Raw genomic sequence first — 17,196 nt, forward strand, 5'->3', positions numbered from 1 at the left:
AAAAGGAGAGAATGTCCTAGAGAAAAGAAGCATTCTTTTTCCTTCGTGCTCCCTATGCGTCAGTCCCGTCTAGGAGAGCTGCAAGCAGAGTTTGGTAAGATGACAGGACAAGATACGTAATGTCACAGGCAGTGCTGAGCCTGCGACAAGGGATGGACTATGGAATAGGGTTCTAGCTGTCAGGGGCCAGCATGGGCCCCACGTAATAGAGCCTTATTTGAGCAACATTACCCAACCTCACCAGAACCACTTTCTGGTCATTAGCTAACCACTGACTGTTAAAGCGGAAGAAACCACGTCCATCACTAAGACATACACCTTGACAGCCAAGATCAGTAACCCAATTTGTCGGCCATCGTACTGACACAGAAGCAGCAGGTTGATCCATTTTATCCAGCACTGGAATCGCCAGCATCAAATGTTGCCAAAGAAATTAGACATTTTCACAGGAGGCTCACAGGTTTATGTCTCACACACTAAACCATGTGAACTTCTTTCCCCCAAGCCACAGCCAGCCACATCTTACCATTTCTCACCTGGCCATCCAAAACACTGATGGTCTGTAACACATATTTTGCTCTAATGTCCTCTGTATTGGAAACTGTAATCAGTATTGTATTTTATCATTATCTAAATGTTTCATGAGTCTGTTTTGGAACATATTTTCTCAGTTAGATTGTAAGCCCCTTAAGAGTTGAGAAGTAGCGTGCATTCTGCTACAGTTTCCATTGCGGGTCAGTTTAACCAGCCTTTACTGAGTGTATTCTATACATAAGGTGTTGGGAATATAGGAATAATCTGCCCAAAGAAGGTTTCCCCTCCAGCCATAGCAGTAACATCATTTTTTCTGAGCACATACTGTATACTCAACAAAATACTGGATGCTAAAGATTCAGCAGTGAAAAAAGAAAAACTAAAAGCACGCATTGTGGGGAGCCTACTTTCTAGGTAGGGAAAGGCAGACAACTCATTAAGAAAGCAAAGTACTAGATGTACTGTGGGAAAAATAAAGCAGGGACTGTTAGAGAATTTAGATTTTAGACAATATGTGCAAAACTCTTAAGTCTGACGTATTAGGGTTCAATAGAGGCAGGGCTTGGAGACAGAAGAGGAGAGTACTGTGAGATTGTCCCCAACTCACATAGGGTCCACACGACATGCTAATAAAAATCTTGCATTTTATCCAAAGAGCAAATGTGCATCAATCAGAAATTAAAACAAAGCGTTTAGTCATTAATTCCTATTTCAATAGAAAAAATCATCAGTTTCACCCAATTTAATGTTTAGCACTTTCAGAGATAAGAAACATGAATTAAAAATCATTCCCTCCCATTAATACATAACCTCAGTAGAGAAAAGATAACACTTGCAGGCAAGCAAGCCATCCAAATATCTATTAGTACTTAATCCAGCAATGGGATATAGAGAATAAATTTTTAAATCAATGATGTAGAAGCTGGAAAATAACACATTAATCTTCATTCAATACTCATCCAACAAACGCGGTTTCATAAAGAGTTCTCAGCATCTAGTGTATTTTTCACTTTCTAATCTCAATTGATCTCAGCTAATACAGAGGCTGTTGTGAGCGAGAATGAGCTTGTTCAGGATGATTTACCATGGTTAAGATGGCAAAGGAAATTGGAAATGTATAGATCTGTTCAAAGACCTAGGCGTCGGGCTAATTGATCCATTTTGGCCACCCCGTGGAATTACATCCATTTTTGGAATACCAGATAAACTCTCTAAAGCAACAGAAGAAGAATTGCCCTTTAAACATGCTGCAGAATCATCATCAGAAAGCTATTTATTAAGCAGCTCAACAAGCACGTAGACATTGTTTTCATCGGCAGTTCTGTGTCTTAGAACCAAATATTTGTTGTATATAATACTCAGTCACAACAATGGGTACAAAAGTAGCCATTATGAAACCAATAATTTTGCACAAATAAAAACTGTGCTGACCTAATTCGGAATGCAGGTATATGGTGCCTGTGACTGAGTTCTGCCTGCATAGCTCTTTATCCACGTTGTCTCATATCTCTGTCTGTCCTTGACCAGAAAAAAAGTCACAGAATCTAAGGATTATCACATTTGGCTGTAAAATGTGTTCTACACCAACCCCTTGATGGACATAACATGGATCTAACCCTCGACCTCACTGTCGCCCTTACCGCATAACCTACCAAAGTGGATTCTTGCGCTTTCCTTTCCCGCCTGAGTTTTGTTACACTACCTGCACACAGCCACCTGAGATTCTGGACCTGACCGAGGAATGCACAGACCATCTCTCAGTTAGTGCTAACCATAGCTTTCCTTTTGTTCAGAACAGAAACCGCGACTCCTCTTTCTCTCACACCCCACACCCAATCCATCAACAAGCCCCATGGCTCTAACTACTACACAAACCTGACCACTCGCCGCCACCACCACTGCTCACTCCTGCTCAGAGCCACTCTCATCCCGCATAGCCATCACACAGACTTCTAACCTGACCTCGCCAGGATGGCCTTGAGCCTGCGGCTGTCTCCCTGCAGAGTGAGCCAGGGTCAAACCCCCACTGACTTCCCACCTCACTCCAATAAGAAGCCAAGCCCTTTCACAGACGTCTTCACGCCCCTCTATGAAGTGCTATAGACCCCCACCCTCACTTCACCAGAACCTCCCCGTCCAATCCTACCGTCCCCCCATGTCCACTCTGCTCCAGCCACCCTGGCCTGCCCACTCTGGCTCAGATTCACCACGCACACTCTCACCACAGAGCCTTTGGGTGGACATGGGGGGATGGTAGGATGGCTGCTCTTCTGCCTGGAAGCCTGTCGACACTGACTCGTTCATTCATTGATTCAGTGGACAGAGTATTTTTTTTATTTTTTTTTTGAGGACTTACTATGCACCAAGCACTGAACAAGGATCTGGTGACACAATGAATAAGACACAGCCTTTGTCCTCAGGTGACAAAGAGGAGACGTATTATCAATAGTCGTACAAATACAATCGCAGAAATTGTACTAAATGTCACCAAGGAACAATTCTGGGAAATATAAGAATGTAAATTGGGATAGGTAAAAAAAATATCCCCCCCTCTGGTTGTCCACATCCTAATCTTGAAACCTGTGATTATATTACTTTCTCTGGCTAAAGGGACTTGGCAGGTGTGAGTAAGTTAAGGATCTGGAGAAGGGAAGAGTATCTTGAAATATCGAGGTGGACTCAATGTAATCGCAAGGGTCCTTATAAAAAGGAAGCCAAGGGGTCAGAGTCAGAGAAGGAGATTGCTGGAAGGGGAGGGATGGTGAAGGAAAGCATAAAGGAGAGATGTGAGGATGCCACTTTGCTGGCTTTGAAGATGGAGGAAAGGGTCATGAGCCAAGGGATGCAGGCTGCCTGAGGGACGGGGTTCGCCCCTGGAGCCTTCAGAAGGAACGCAGCCTCGCCAACACATTGGTTTTAGGACTTCTGACCATCAGCCCTGTAATATAATACAGGTGTGTTGTTTTCAGCCACTAAATGTGTAGGAATTTGTGACAGCAACCCTAGGAATCCAGGATATGTTACAAAGGATCTGATCCAATACATGGCAGGTCCTAGAAACCACTTTTGAGAGCTGAAAGATGTGTTGATGATAACAGCAAGTTTAGGGAAACCAGAAAGTATTTTTTTGCTAAGGGTCTAGCCCGTAAGGGTGGGCAGGAGGATAGCTATACGCACAATTAGTGAAGAGGTCATTGGGAAGGTGAAGGGGGACAGTGGTTTTAGGTGTTGGGAACAGGGAGGCAGGAGTTCAGTCACTTTTATAAGCCATTCTATGAAATGTGGACATAATCAATAATAGTAACTATCTTAAAGTGTCGTGAAGATTAAATGAAATGATCCATGTAAATGCCTGGTACATAATAAAGTAATCAAAGAATTTTAGCTGTTATTACACCTAAAGTTGGAATTTAGAATGTTCAGGATTTGATTTAGAACATGGTACACAAGATAAACTGATACTCGGAGAGGAGAAATTATTTTGTCATGTGAATTATGTAAATATCTTACCTTTTATTTATTCCCTGAATAGAAGTGAGCTATTGCCATGAGGATGCTGTGTTACAAAACACCCCAATACTCCAGGACTTTTGACCATAAGCCTTTCTACTCAAACTCACAGACATAGTGAAATTTGGCTGGGCTAGAAAAGGCTTGCATGCGTAGCTCTTCTTCAGACTCGGTCAGCTGAGGTTGGCTCCATGCTGTGGGTTGGGCGCAGGTCTGTTCCATCTGTATCCCTTCTGGGGCCAGATTGAATGGCATCATCATAGATTGAAAGAATTACAATGATGAATGAAACATCAATCCAGCCATCAAAGCGGTTATAGCCTGTAAGGGAGAAAATATGCATAACAATAATTATAAATTTAGAAATAACTAGATTTAATAGAGAAGTACAGATAAACCACCATTAAGAGTCCAAAAGAAGGAGTGACTCCTTTACAGTGGGAAGAATAAGGGAAAGCCTTGAAGAGGAGTCTACATTTGAATTTGGCCCTCAAGGATGGACAGTAATTTGATGTGTATAGATAGGAGAAAGAATGTTCCATGACAGTGAGAGTAGCACAAGACACAAGGGCATGTATAGGCTATCTGTAACAATTCAACTTGGCTAGTGCATAGAAGAATTAAGAAAAAAAATTTTTTTTCATTCATTAATCCACTAAAAATTAATCTAAAATATAGGCTCAGGGCAATTATAATACAATGAACAGGAAAAACAGACATGTTCCCTGTCCTCACAAAGCTTACATCTTAGCATGGGAGACAAATTTTAATCAAGTAATCATACAAACAAGCGCAAAAGTAAGTCTGGGATAAATGCTTTGAAGGCGATATGAAATGAATGTAATCACAGCAGGATGTGTCCTAGTAAGGGAGAACAAAGAAGAATTTCCCAAGGAAAAAATACTTGAGCTGACAACTAAAGGAAAAGCAGAAATGAACCAGATCAAATGGGGGAGAGAAGAGCATTCCAAGTAGAAGGGACAGCATGTGTCAAGGGCCTGTGGCCATAGGGAGTACAGAGTGTGAAGAGACATTTGAGAGAGAAGGAGTGAGAGAAAGGTAAGTTGGGCCAAGATTCGAAAGATTCTAAATGCCAAGCAGAGACATCCCTCCATAGACTAGGTGAGTGCCTTAAAGTTGGGGACCATATCATATTCAATTCTGTATCAAATGTAGAATAGTCTCTGATATGTAACAGATGTGACTTGAGTGCAGATTTTATTTTGTAGCTAATAGAAGCCACTGGAGATTTGGGGGGCAGGTCAATTATAATACTGCCTGGTTAGTGCTAGTAAGAAAAGAACGTAAGAAGTGCCGCTAGAGCTGATGGCTGGTGTCCTGGAAGGACTGAATTTTGCCTGTGCCCTCAGAAATCCTTCCCAGGAGAGAGAACGACAAAATCACATTCTGTAGGTGGGGTAAGAGAGAAATCCATTTCTTCAATTGATCCAATGATAAGGATGGATTTACAGTTTGAATTTTTAAACATAGCTTCTCTGGACCCACCCCAGGCCCTCTAAATCAGACCCAGAGTGCGGTCTAGGCAGCTGTATTTATAAACAAACATTCCACCTGATTCTTATTCTCAAGAAATTTGGAAAACCCTGGTATAGAGAACATTGAAGGGAAAAGAAAAGGCATGTGCAAAAGCACGAACAAATGAAGAGCCAGAAGGTATATTCAGGAAACGGTGGGAGAGTGGGGAGGCAGAGGGGAAGGGGTCATTGCTGAGGCTGGAGACTGTGGGAAGGTTTACTTACAAAGCTTCTCCTTACCAAGCTAAGGAATTTTGTGAGGAAGATCTTAGGCAAGGAAGTGAGCTGTGGGGGAGGAAATAACCAGAGAAGTGAAGAGTACAGGTTGGAGAGACATTTCTGAGGCACGATTGACAGTTTAATTGGTACTTCCCTGAGAGAAGTAAGAAAGGAGGTGGAGACTAACTCCCAGATTTGTAACGTGGTACGTTGCCTTTGTTAGGGAGGGGTTGGCATGTGAGACAGCACTCCATTTTGGACTTGAGGTTTACACGACAAATGACACCAAGTACATATGTCTAATAGACAGATGGAAATAGTGGCCTCCAGCTTGGGAGACAGTTCTCAGGGCTGAGAATACGGGAGTCACTGGAACTATGGGAATGTCCCTTGTGTAAGGATGTAAATTGATAAATGGACCAAGGACAACATTGTGGGCAAACAGACGTGTAAGTGGCACCTAGAAGAGGTGTCAGCAAAGGAGACTAGATACGGACGGAAGAGCTGGCAATTATAGTCTTGGCTACTCTAATCGTCTAACGCTTCCCCCCGGCTAAGTGAACTGAAAAAAAATAACAGTATTTCCATTCTGATTACATTGACAAAATATATATTTGCCACCTAGCTAGAACATTCTAGTAAAACAGAATTTACGTAGTAAATGCTAGAAAACTTAGTGAACTCCTAGAAAACCTGCCATTGATGGACCCAATCGACTAAAGCCAACATACAAAATCCAGGGAAGCCACCCATTTTTAGAGTCAAGAATACGAGAAGTCTTGGATACATGGATTTGAGTCCTGACTCTTTCATTAATTCGGGTGAATCCTTTAACTTTTTTAGGACCCTGTTTCCTCACCTTAAAAAGGAAAAGCTACGGAGGCTGGGATGGCTAGATGACAGCTTAGGTCGCTTCCGGCTCTAAGCTCTAAAGGGTCTAGAGATCCATGCAAGTCTAAGGTGGACAGACTTGCAATAACTGTTGAACAGATTAACTCAGGAGTGAGGACTGGAACCTGTTTCCCACGCCCACCTTCCCCCTTCCTCAGTGCATATTGACGTGGGGCCCCCCAAAGTCCCACGCGAAGCCCTGGGCCGCCCACGAGCATCTAGGAGGCACTGGGTACTGTGGGGGTCCCGTCACGAGGTGTTCATTGTCACTTATCCACCGCGAGTGGCGTCCGGGTCGCGTCGGCGGAACGGCGTCCCTTGGCCCCGCCCACCGGCCGAGCCTCCCTCCGCAGCGCGTCTGCAGCGGCTCATAGGCGCGGGTCCCCTCCGGCCGACGGACTCGCCCACAGCCTGCTGCTGGCAGCCGTGCTCAGTGAGTCTGGCTGGGGAACCAGAATTCAAAAGACAAAAAAGAAAAAGAAACCTTTGCCTTTAAAAAACGCTAACAACTCCTTGACAAGGGGCCTTCACTTTATAAAACTAAGTACCATTGGTACCCAACGAATCAAATTGCACAACCGGTGTCCTCTCCTTCACTTGATTCTTGCGCTTACTACTTGCACCAGGCACCGTGCTGCTTCCTAGAGTTGTATTAATTTAAACATTTCTAACATCCCTTTCTTTGGCTTCACTCAGGGCTCCGCGCACTTACAGCAGCCCCCCTGCTTCCGGCACTCGCCCCGCCCACACCTGCAGGCTCCGCCCCTGGGTCCGCCGCGCTCCCAGCAGGCGCCGCGCGCGCAGGCGCCCCGCCCCTCAGGCCCGCCCCTGCAGGCTCCGCCCCTGGGTCCGCCGCGCTCCCAGCAGGCGCCGCGCGCGCAGTCGCCCCGCCCCTCTGTCCCGCCCGCCCCCTCGCGGCGCTGTGTGATGGCGGAGTTGGACATCGGGCAGCACTGCCAGGTGGAGCACTGCCGGCAGCGAGGTGATGGAGGAGGGCCCTGCCCGGGCCGCGGGAGACGCGGTCCCCTCTCTGCCACCAGGAACGGTGGCGGCGCGGGAGGGGAGGCCTGGGGCGGGCGCGCGCCCCTGTCTGTGGCGCGAGCTGCGCTGGGGCTTCTCTGCCGCCCCCAGCCTTTGGGACAGTTACCGTTTTGTTTTTATAGTTACCCTGTGCAGTAGGTATAGCATAGATCACATATATATATACCGTGTTTCCCCAACTGTTAGACCTACCCCGAAAATAAGCCCCAGTTAAGATCATCAGCCAGACATGCATTTAGTACGTTATGACGATGTTCCAGAAGAAGATGACACAACTGTATTTGAATAAATGTGGATTGTTGTACATGAAAAAATAAGACATCCCTGAAAATACACCCTAATGCTTTTGGAGCAAAAATTAGTATAAGACCCGGTGTCATTTTCGGGGAAACACGGTATATATACACATACACGCACAGATACTTATCACCTAGTAATAGAGCTTTGGTTTTTTGTGCATATATGTGTGTGTCTTTACCTTTATAAAATAGCATATATATATATATATATATATATATATATATATATATATATATATATCCATCCCCAAGGCTCTACTACTAAGTAACTTGCCTAGCATTGATAGATTAATAAACAGTGGAATCAAAATTGAAATCCATCAATAGTAAAATGTCAAAGGAGCATTCTATTGCTCCTTTGACATTTTACTATTTGAAGGTTTTTCACTTCAAATGCAGGATTTTTGCAGCATGCAGTCCTCAAAAACAATGCCTCCTAAATCTGGGAAATAAAAACAAACCAAACAGACAACACCTTTGTTTGCTCTAACGTGCTTCTATTAGTAACACTGATCTCCTCCTCATCAGCTAGTTACTCTCCCAGGACTCGAGATCGCCATAGCTCTTGTTTAACCACCGCCGACCACACTAGGACGTTGGTCAAAAAGGAAAGTCGTGCTGTAGAGGCAGTTCAGTAGTTTAAGAAAGAAAACGAAATCAAAATCAGAAACTGACCAGTAAATACAACATTTTTTCTCAATTTTAGATTTTCTGCCATTTGTATGTGATGCTTGTTCAGGAATATTTTGGTAAGTTACATTTTTATGCAAGATTTACAAGTAGTTTTAGTGTTGGTAATGTGGGGTTGATTTCTGAACAACAGAATGCTTTAAAATAGTTGTTACTTTAGCCATTGATGTTCGATATTCGTTATGGTCATCACTTGGAAAAAACAGACTAGTCATAGGCTCTGATTACTGCTGCGTATATGTGGCTAATCTTTAAACTTCCAGAGATGGCATTATTTATGTGTGTGGTTTTTATGTAAAAGTTGTATTAGTGTCTTTTAATCACAGGGCGAGAACATATCCAAAATATAAAGAATATGGGAATAAAATCCAGTTATAAATAAGATATAAATATAATATAAAGTTACTCTTTATTTCAATTAATAAAATGAAAAGAGCCCAATCTATACATTTCTTACATTGGCTATCACATGTCCTTTGTACACACATAACATTCAAAGTCAAACCCAGGAACTAACCAAGGATTTTGGAAAGTGTATTTTCTCTGTGATCAAACTTTTCATGAATCAGGCATTTAATTTATTAAATAGAGCACTGAGAGAACAAATTCTTTTCAGAAGATAATTGAGAAAGATTTATTAGAAGTAAAGTAATGCATATTTTCAGTCATTTAGAGCTAGAATGCTCCTTTGACATTTTACTATTGATGGTCTTTGAAAAATAAAAGGAATCAAAAGGTTCTTTTGTGTGTCTTTTCACACACCTCAAGCACTCAAAGTGAAGGTAATTTAGAGTGGTGAATTATTGTTACTGAAGTTGAACAGTTGTGGTTTTAAAACTTTTGAGACTACAGACGCTCCATCTTTATCTGGCATTTCAGTTTATTCTTATATAGAGAGTTCTTAATGTGGTGTAAGTGTAATTAATCTTAAGGACACTAACCATTAAAACATCTCAGATTACTGCCATTATCTCAAATGCATTATTTGATTGCATTTAAATAAACACTCGTGGTTTTTTTTTTAATTATTTAAGCCTTGAACACAGAAGCAGAGAGTCGCATAGCTGTCCTGAGGTATGTTAACGTTCTCCTATCTAATAACGTGTATTTTGTTCAGATCTTGAAGACATTTCAAGACAGTCAGTGTACCACAGAGTGCTGTTGGGTTTACTAAACTGATTATGCACAAAGAGGCTATTACTTCACTTATATTATATGTGTCTGTTTTAAAGAAACATTGGTCTACTTGGTATTTATACATTTTTATTCTTAGCATTCTTCTTTCTTTACACTTGAGTTCTGTGTAGGTGGCCCACGTACAGCTCTGGGCTCTACATTTATAAATCTACAATGAAATGAACGTCCTCGTCACATACTCCTTCCAGTTTCCTTCCCTCTTGTGTTCCTTTCCACTGGGGTCTGGTGTTAGATTCTGTGGTAATAAATTGTTCTCTGTGGTAATAAATTGTCAGGCTTAGACCACCGGGAAGAAACCAACAAAATCCCCAGTATGATTCTGACCTAATAGATGATTAAGAAAAGGGCTGGCAGACGGAAACCAAAGTGTCATCTTTATTAGGGATAAAAGATAAAGTAAATGATGAGCTTTTGGTGTAGAGCCGGCCGGATGAGTCCACAGAGCAAGGCCAGCATGAGGCAGGTTTGCCCACCAGTCGCAAGGTGCTGGGCCAGATGAGGCCCCCTCCTTGAATTCCAAGAAGCATTTGCCTCACACTTTTCAGTGGGTATTTATTCCTGCCCACCACTTACTGAGCACTTTACCAAGGATTTTTATATCTGCTCTAGAAAATTAAGGTTAAAGGAGCTTTGGTCAGAACATATCATTATGAAAACTGACTTTAACCCTCTGTGTTATGGATAAACATATAATTTTTAAGTGTTCATTTAGATATTTAACCACTTAAAATTGCTGTACAAAGTGGGCATGACTTGCCGTGTGAGGGTTGATGAGATGATTACCTGAACGTATTATCATGGGGGCATCTTTGTGTGGGAGTGGTACAAAGTAGAAAACTAAAATTATAAATAGAAACTGGATCGTCATTTTAACTTGACTTAGAAGGTAAATACACCACAGCAGGAATATTATGAAACTATAGCACAGTCAACACAGCGATCATTTCTCATACAAATATTTATTGTAATCTTTAGTGAGAGTAAGTTGCTCTTACAAGTTTAAACAAAAACAATGTGAATGCTGCCTTCCAAAATAGATTTGATTTGCTTTATATGTGAAATATAATGTCACTTGTCCTTCTTTGCCTTTCCAGGTGACTGTAAACAATGGGAAACTGAAGTCAGATACCCATTCATCTTACCCATGCTCATTCAAGGACTGTGCTGAAAGAGAGCTTGTACCAGTTCTGTGTCCTCACTGTGAGAAGAATTTTTGCCTGAGGTGATCATTCAAACCACGCAGACTCTGTGTATCTGTTTCATTGGTATGCACATGTATGAACCAGTGTCACTCTTCTGTTGCTCGTAGACACCGTCATCAGTCAGATCATGAATGTGAAAAACTGGAAGTTCCTAAGCCTCGTATGGCTGCCACTCAGAAACTTGTTCAAGACATTATTGGCAAGTATCAAGAAAGCTTGTTTTGTGGCTTTCCTTATTGTTGTATATTCTATTAGTTCCAAAGCTCCTGCTTCTTATGTCTGCTTGCCAGTATGGAAGGCGTTGTTAACAGCCCCAGTGGTTATAATTCGCTGTAGATTTTGATGACATTCTTATGACAGTATTTTTTACAAGGCTTACCTGACCAATGAAGATTTGGAGATTCTGTAGAAGTATCCTATCAGATGTTCTCCTTTGCTGGGCCACTTAGATCAGCTGGTTAACCATTATGGCTATAAATGGGATTAATGGGGCTAAAGTAGTGGTTTGTCGTCTGTAAACACTAAACTTTAAGCCTCGTTAGCTGTCCTATGAATGCTGCTGATAATCTGAGGTATCTGTGACTTAGTCTGTCTGCCACATGTAAGTTCTCCAGAATTTTCTAGATTGTTAAGGATGCTACCTTTATGAAAATCTTCTATAACCAATCTTAAAGTTCTCTGGAGAAGTGTTAGTGATTAGATTAAATAGGCTTCAGTTGGAAAGAAGCACATAGCAATGAGTTTTTTGATGTGGATATTGCTTCCATTGATCATGTAAGTATAATACCTACAAAATGAATGTGGTCTCTGTATTTCCGTTGGGGGTAATTTGTGTACATTTCAGAGCCATAATAAATAAATAATAGTTCATAAAACTCTGGAAAATGCAATGTAGAAGTTCTTATGTGCTTGAATGTGTATCCTTATTTCTTAGATTCCAAGACGGGACAGACAGCAAGTAAGCGACGGAAAGGTGCAAAAAATAGTGAAACAGCTGCAAAGTTAGCCTTGATGAAATTAAAGATGCATGCTGATGGAGATAAGTCACTGCCACAGGTTGGTCTTAGAGATTTTGAAAAACAAAACAGTTTAAGTATCGTAGACGCTCCCTTCCACTGTTCCCTCCCATCAAGTAACAACTAACCCGAACCTGATGTGTGTCATTCCTAATTTGGCATGGTCTTTAGCTACACAAATGATACATAGCTCTGAGAGATTTTCCACTTTACGGAAATGTCAAGGAACCATATGTATCCTCTTTTAACTTTTTTTTTCACTCGGCATCATGTTTTTAACATTTATCCATGCTGACACATTTAGTCTAGTTCATTCATTGTGATAGCTGCATAGTATTCCATTGTATATACATTCCACATTTATTCGTTCCCTTAATGAACAAGATTCAGAATTTTTTCAGGTTTTTTTTGTTTTTTTTTTGCTGTTGTAAACTGTTCAGCAGTGAACATTATTTTATGTGTGTGAGAATGTTTCTCTAGGGCAGTCCCTTTAAAACTACATAATATCAATTACATTTTATATACCAACCCAGTACACATATGCATATATACATACATGCATACACACATACGTGCATACAAACCTTAACAGAGTTTCACGTTGTCTTACAACTATGTAGTATATACTCTGATATTTTTTATTATATTTTATTTTAAAGATCATTGATTTTATAACCTCTAAAGAATCAATTCTTTTGATTGAAAAATGCTACTCTAGGGAATATATTGAGAAATAGAAAAGCTGGGTCTTGGGATTTGCTCATCTTCAGCTTTACTAAATGTCAGCTTTCTACTGTCAGTGGTTGTACTGATTTATCTCTTTCCTGTCTGAGAGTTTCAGCATTTCCTGGCAACACTCAGTATTATTCATTGTTACAATTTGATAGATGTGAAGTGATATCGCACTGAGATTTTTAAGTTCAATTTCCCTCGTGACTACTGAGATTCTGCTACTTTCCATATGTTTATTGGCTGTTGACTTTCTTCTGTGAATTATTTGTTCATATCTTTTGCCCATAGTTTTCTATTGGGTTGTTCGGCACTTTATAGATTTATAAGATTCTTTATATGTTCTGAAATCTAATTCTTTTTGATTCAGTGTGTTGCACATATCTTCTCCCAGTCTGTGGTTTTTGATCTCTTTAGTGGTCCAGACTTAAAATTTTAATACACTCAAACTTATTCATGATTTCCTTAAGATTTATACTTTGAAAAATATATTGTTTAATATTTTTCTTATATTTTCCTTTAAAAGTTTTTATTTTATATGATTTTTTGTTTGTTTGTGTAGCTCTTTATCCCCTCTGGAATGTAATTATAAGTAATTAGAGGTAAAGATTTCCACACCCTCCACCCCTGAATGCATTACCTGTTGTCATAACATAACAAAAAGTTCATCCTTGTAATGACACATCTGTCACACAACACGTTGCTCTGTATGTGTGGGACTAGTTTGGGAATCTCAACTCAGTTCCTTTTTGCTATTTGTCTATCTGCGTCAATACCAAACTGTCTTAATTACCATAGCTTTATAATAAGTAGGGCAAGTCTCTCCACCTTATTCTTTGCTTTCAGCCATGTCTATTTTTGACCATTCTTCTGTAAAAAATTTGGGATCACTTTGTCCTGGTCTATGAAATTGTGATTTTGATAGGAATTGTGCTAAATTTTAGATTAGAACAGTTAACCTCTCTAGAATTTTGACTCTCCCCATCCATGTTTATGCTTTTTTTCAGGTCTTCTTTTATGTCTTTAAATAACATCCTATAATGCTTATCATACATATCTATATATCTTAGGCTCTTCATAATTTTTGCTGCAATTATAAATTATAACTATTTTTTTAAGTAATGTTTTCTTAATTGTTTATTACTGATTGTTGTATGTAGTCCTTCTATCCAGCAAAGAAATTCCTAATTGTTCCCATAGTTCATAGATTTTTCTGCAATGTTTTCTGTGCAGTCATATGACAGTTCTGTTGCTTTTTTTTTTACAAATTTTCTTTCCTCTTCCTCCTCCTCCTCTGTTATTATTATTTGTCTTAATGAATTGGCTGAGCTCTTCAAAACAATATTGAATAATATGGCTCATAACAGGCACCTTCATTATGTTTCTGACTTTAATCCAAATGATTCTGAAGTGTTATTAAATGTTATCTTTGCTATAGATATTTGATACTAGCTTTTATCAGGTTAACAGTATTTTTCTACTCCTAGTTTGCTAGGAATTTATATCATGAATAGGTATTAAGTTTTGCTGTAAGGTTTTTTCCTACATCTAATACGATGATCATGGTGGGTTTTTTCCCCCTTATCAATGGGATAAATTACATTGATGAATTTTTCTGTTGTTGAATCACCCACATATTCTGGGGTAAACCACTTGACGCTGGTATATAATTGTTTTAAAATGCACAGCTAAATTGATTTTATAATATATTATTTAGTGTTATTTTGTGGCATTAGGAGCAAGATTATACTAGTAAAATTAGTCGAGTAGCTTTCCGTCCTCTATTCTTTGAAACAATTGTAGAGGGTAGGGATTATTGGTTCTTGAAGGTTTGGTAATGGTTGCTATAACCTTTGGATCTATTGCCTTTTTGAGGGGAGAATTTCTATTTTGAAGGGAGAATTTCTACACTATCTCAAAGTGTTAAATAGTTTTTGGTTCATTTGGCTAATCTATTTCTTCTGAAATAAATGTTGGTAAATAATATTTTTCTTAAAAATTTCTGATGTAGACTTTTCAGTTTATTGTTACAAAGTTGTTCGAGTTATTCTCTTATGTTCCAAAATCTCTACTGTGTCTTCCAGTATCGTTCCATTTCATTCTGGTTAATATTTCCACTAAGAGTTGCATCATTAGAGAGTAATCCTCTGACCAGGAGAAGAGAGGAAGAGATGTCACCAGACAAAAACCAGAGGTCTATTTCATATACATAATCTGTATCTTAACTTTTTGTATTGTTACAGACAGAAAGAACGTACTTTCAGGTTTTCTTACCTAAAGGGAGCAAAGAGAAGAGTAAACCAATGTTCTTCTGCCACCGATGGAGCATTGGGAAGGTCATCGACTGCGCAGCTTCTTTAGCTAGTCTTAAAAATGACAATAACAGACTAACAGCTAAGGTAACAACTCGTTAGAATGACTTCTCCCTAAAACTGTTAGGATATGCTGTACTCATACAAGTATGTTTGTTTATTACAGTGTGATTTATTTCTCTTAACAGAAACTACGGTTGTGTCACGTGACTTCAGGAGAAGCCTTACCTTTGGATCACACTTTGGAAACCTGGATTGCCAAGGAGGATTGTCCTTTACATAATGGTGGAAATATTATCTTGGAATATCTTAATGATGAAGAACAGTTTTTAAAAAATGTTGATTCCTACCTAGAATAGTTTCATTCAAGACTCAAGCAAGAAATCCACAAGAAAAAATCTATGTTAAGGTGGTTTCTTTTACTACAAATACTATATATATTTATTATTTTTTAAATTTTAAAAAATAAATTTGTTTTAAATTTATTTCCATGATGTCATTTACAATGATCAGTTTTCTACTAAATGGAATTTGAATTTTTGTGCTTTCAAGTTTAACTATGAGCTGACATTCACTTATTAGCAAATTCTTGTATTTAATTAGCAGTTAGATGCTGTAGTAACAACAACAAAGGTGTATTTCCCGTTTGGTTAACGTCTGCTGTTGACTGATGGTGACTCTGCCCCTGTCATCTTTACGCCAGGATATAAACTGAATGTTTCCATGTCCTTTTTGGGACACTGCCATTCTTATGGCAGAGGGAGGAAGAAATGGCTCTTAGGAGCTACAGTATCACTTTTGAGGCAAGTGACATGACCAAGCTAGCATGATGCGGCCAGGAAGTGCAGTCGTACTATCTGCCTACATCGTGATGTATAAATTGATGTGTCTGCGTGAATGAGAGAAACCTGGACACCGTCTCATTCACTCCTCAAAGTTTTTGGATGAGGGGTCTCGGACCTCGGAAGGGGAAATGATTCTTTTGGTGTCACCTAACTGCTTGGGGCATATCTCTGATACCGGTCCTCCTCCAGTGGGATTTACTTTGTTTGTTTGTTTGTTTGTTTGTATGAATGTATTACAAGTGAGAAGAAAGATGAGGTAGCTCAACTTCATTATTCTCTATGCCGAAGCAAAATACATGCCAACAGTAACTCCATTTTATTGACATATTAAAATTAATGCTTCGGGCCGATTTATTCCATCTATTTTCAACAAAGTACTACTATATAGAAGGAATAGAAATAAGTTCTATTTGTTCTTTGTCCCTTTTCCATTTTAATTGTCATGGGCACGTATAGTGGCTTTAGGTTTAATTAAAGGAATAAACTCAGAATGTTCATTTCATCTCTGATTTTTCTTCATATTATTTTCATGCAAAGAATGGAGATAACTTCCAACTTACAGCAGCTGCTTATCCCTTCATTTATAATATCCTAGTTTTTGGAGTACCTACTCAGTGTAAGGAGTTGATTCTAATTACGGTGGATACAATGAAGGGCTGTATACATACTTATAACTACAATGCAAAGCAGTGTGGCAAGTCCCAAATGAGTAGATAGATAAGAAGTATAGCTATGTCCCAATAGCTCTTTTATCACAAACTGTGAGACCAGACGTAGAAATAATCCTTAAATACATTTCCAGGCACCAGAAAGTTCTAATACCAACTAATACCTTAGCATCTGTCATATTATTTGCACATAGTAGGTGATCGACACATGTCTCATGAATTGAACTAAAGCTAAATTTACCAGAAAAAAATACCAGCGGGGTTGAGAAGAGGGGAGGTGAGGCTGGCGGAGACTGAGTTACACCCAGGGAAAAAGAGAAGGAAGAAGTGGTCTTGCCAGTGATTAGACAGAGAAGAGACAAAGCGGCATGGAGGGAAGGACTTATGTCAGTAGGCGTACCAGTGGTGAGTTACGTCTGATGCCTGAGAGGGGAGCAAACTCGGCTGGAGGACACGGGCTCAGCATCCTCAGGCCCTAGGGACCAGAGGTTCCCCAGCCATCTCCTAA

At 39.9% G+C, this 17,196-nt stretch overlaps 1 protein-coding gene across 1 annotated transcript; it reads left to right on the forward strand.

The window, feature by feature from the left end:
• The first annotated feature begins 7,558 nt into the window (after positions 1–7,558).
• ZFAND1 (zinc finger AN1-type containing 1) lies at positions 7,559–16,522 on the forward strand. The gene is made up of 8 exons (XM_019726294.3): positions 7,559–7,671; positions 8,736–8,778; positions 9,754–9,793; positions 11,011–11,138; positions 11,226–11,317; positions 12,053–12,174; positions 15,107–15,262; positions 15,364–16,522. The coding sequence occupies exons 1-8, from the start codon at positions 7,617–7,619 to the stop codon at positions 15,532–15,534; spliced, it is 807 nt and encodes a 268-aa protein (XP_019581853.2). The 5' UTR covers positions 7,559–7,616; the 3' UTR covers positions 15,535–16,522.
• The last annotated feature ends 674 nt before the right edge of the window (positions 16,523–17,196 follow it).

Source organism: Rhinolophus sinicus, chromosome 7 (genome assembly GCF_057876585.1).
Source record: "Rhinolophus sinicus isolate RSI-liver-muscle chromosome 7, RSI-T2T, whole genome shotgun sequence".
NCBI lineage: Eukaryota > Metazoa > Chordata > Mammalia > Chiroptera > Rhinolophidae > Rhinolophus > Rhinolophus sinicus.

What these genes read in the sequence shown, in the direction of transcription:
- ZFAND1 (XM_019726294.3), top strand. Translation starts at nt 7,617, where the DNA reads ATGGCGGAGTTGGACATCGGGCAGCACTGCCAGGTGGAGCACTGCCGG. An exon ending in GCTTGTTCAGGAATATTTTG is followed by an intron (nt 8,779 to 9,753) that starts GTAAGTTACATT and finishes TAATTATTTAAG; the next exon opens with CCTTGAACACAGAAGCAGAG. An exon ending in GAGATAAGTCACTGCCACAG is followed by an intron (nt 12,175 to 15,106) that starts GTTGGTCTTAGA and finishes GTATTGTTACAG; the next exon opens with ACAGAAAGAACGTACTTTCA.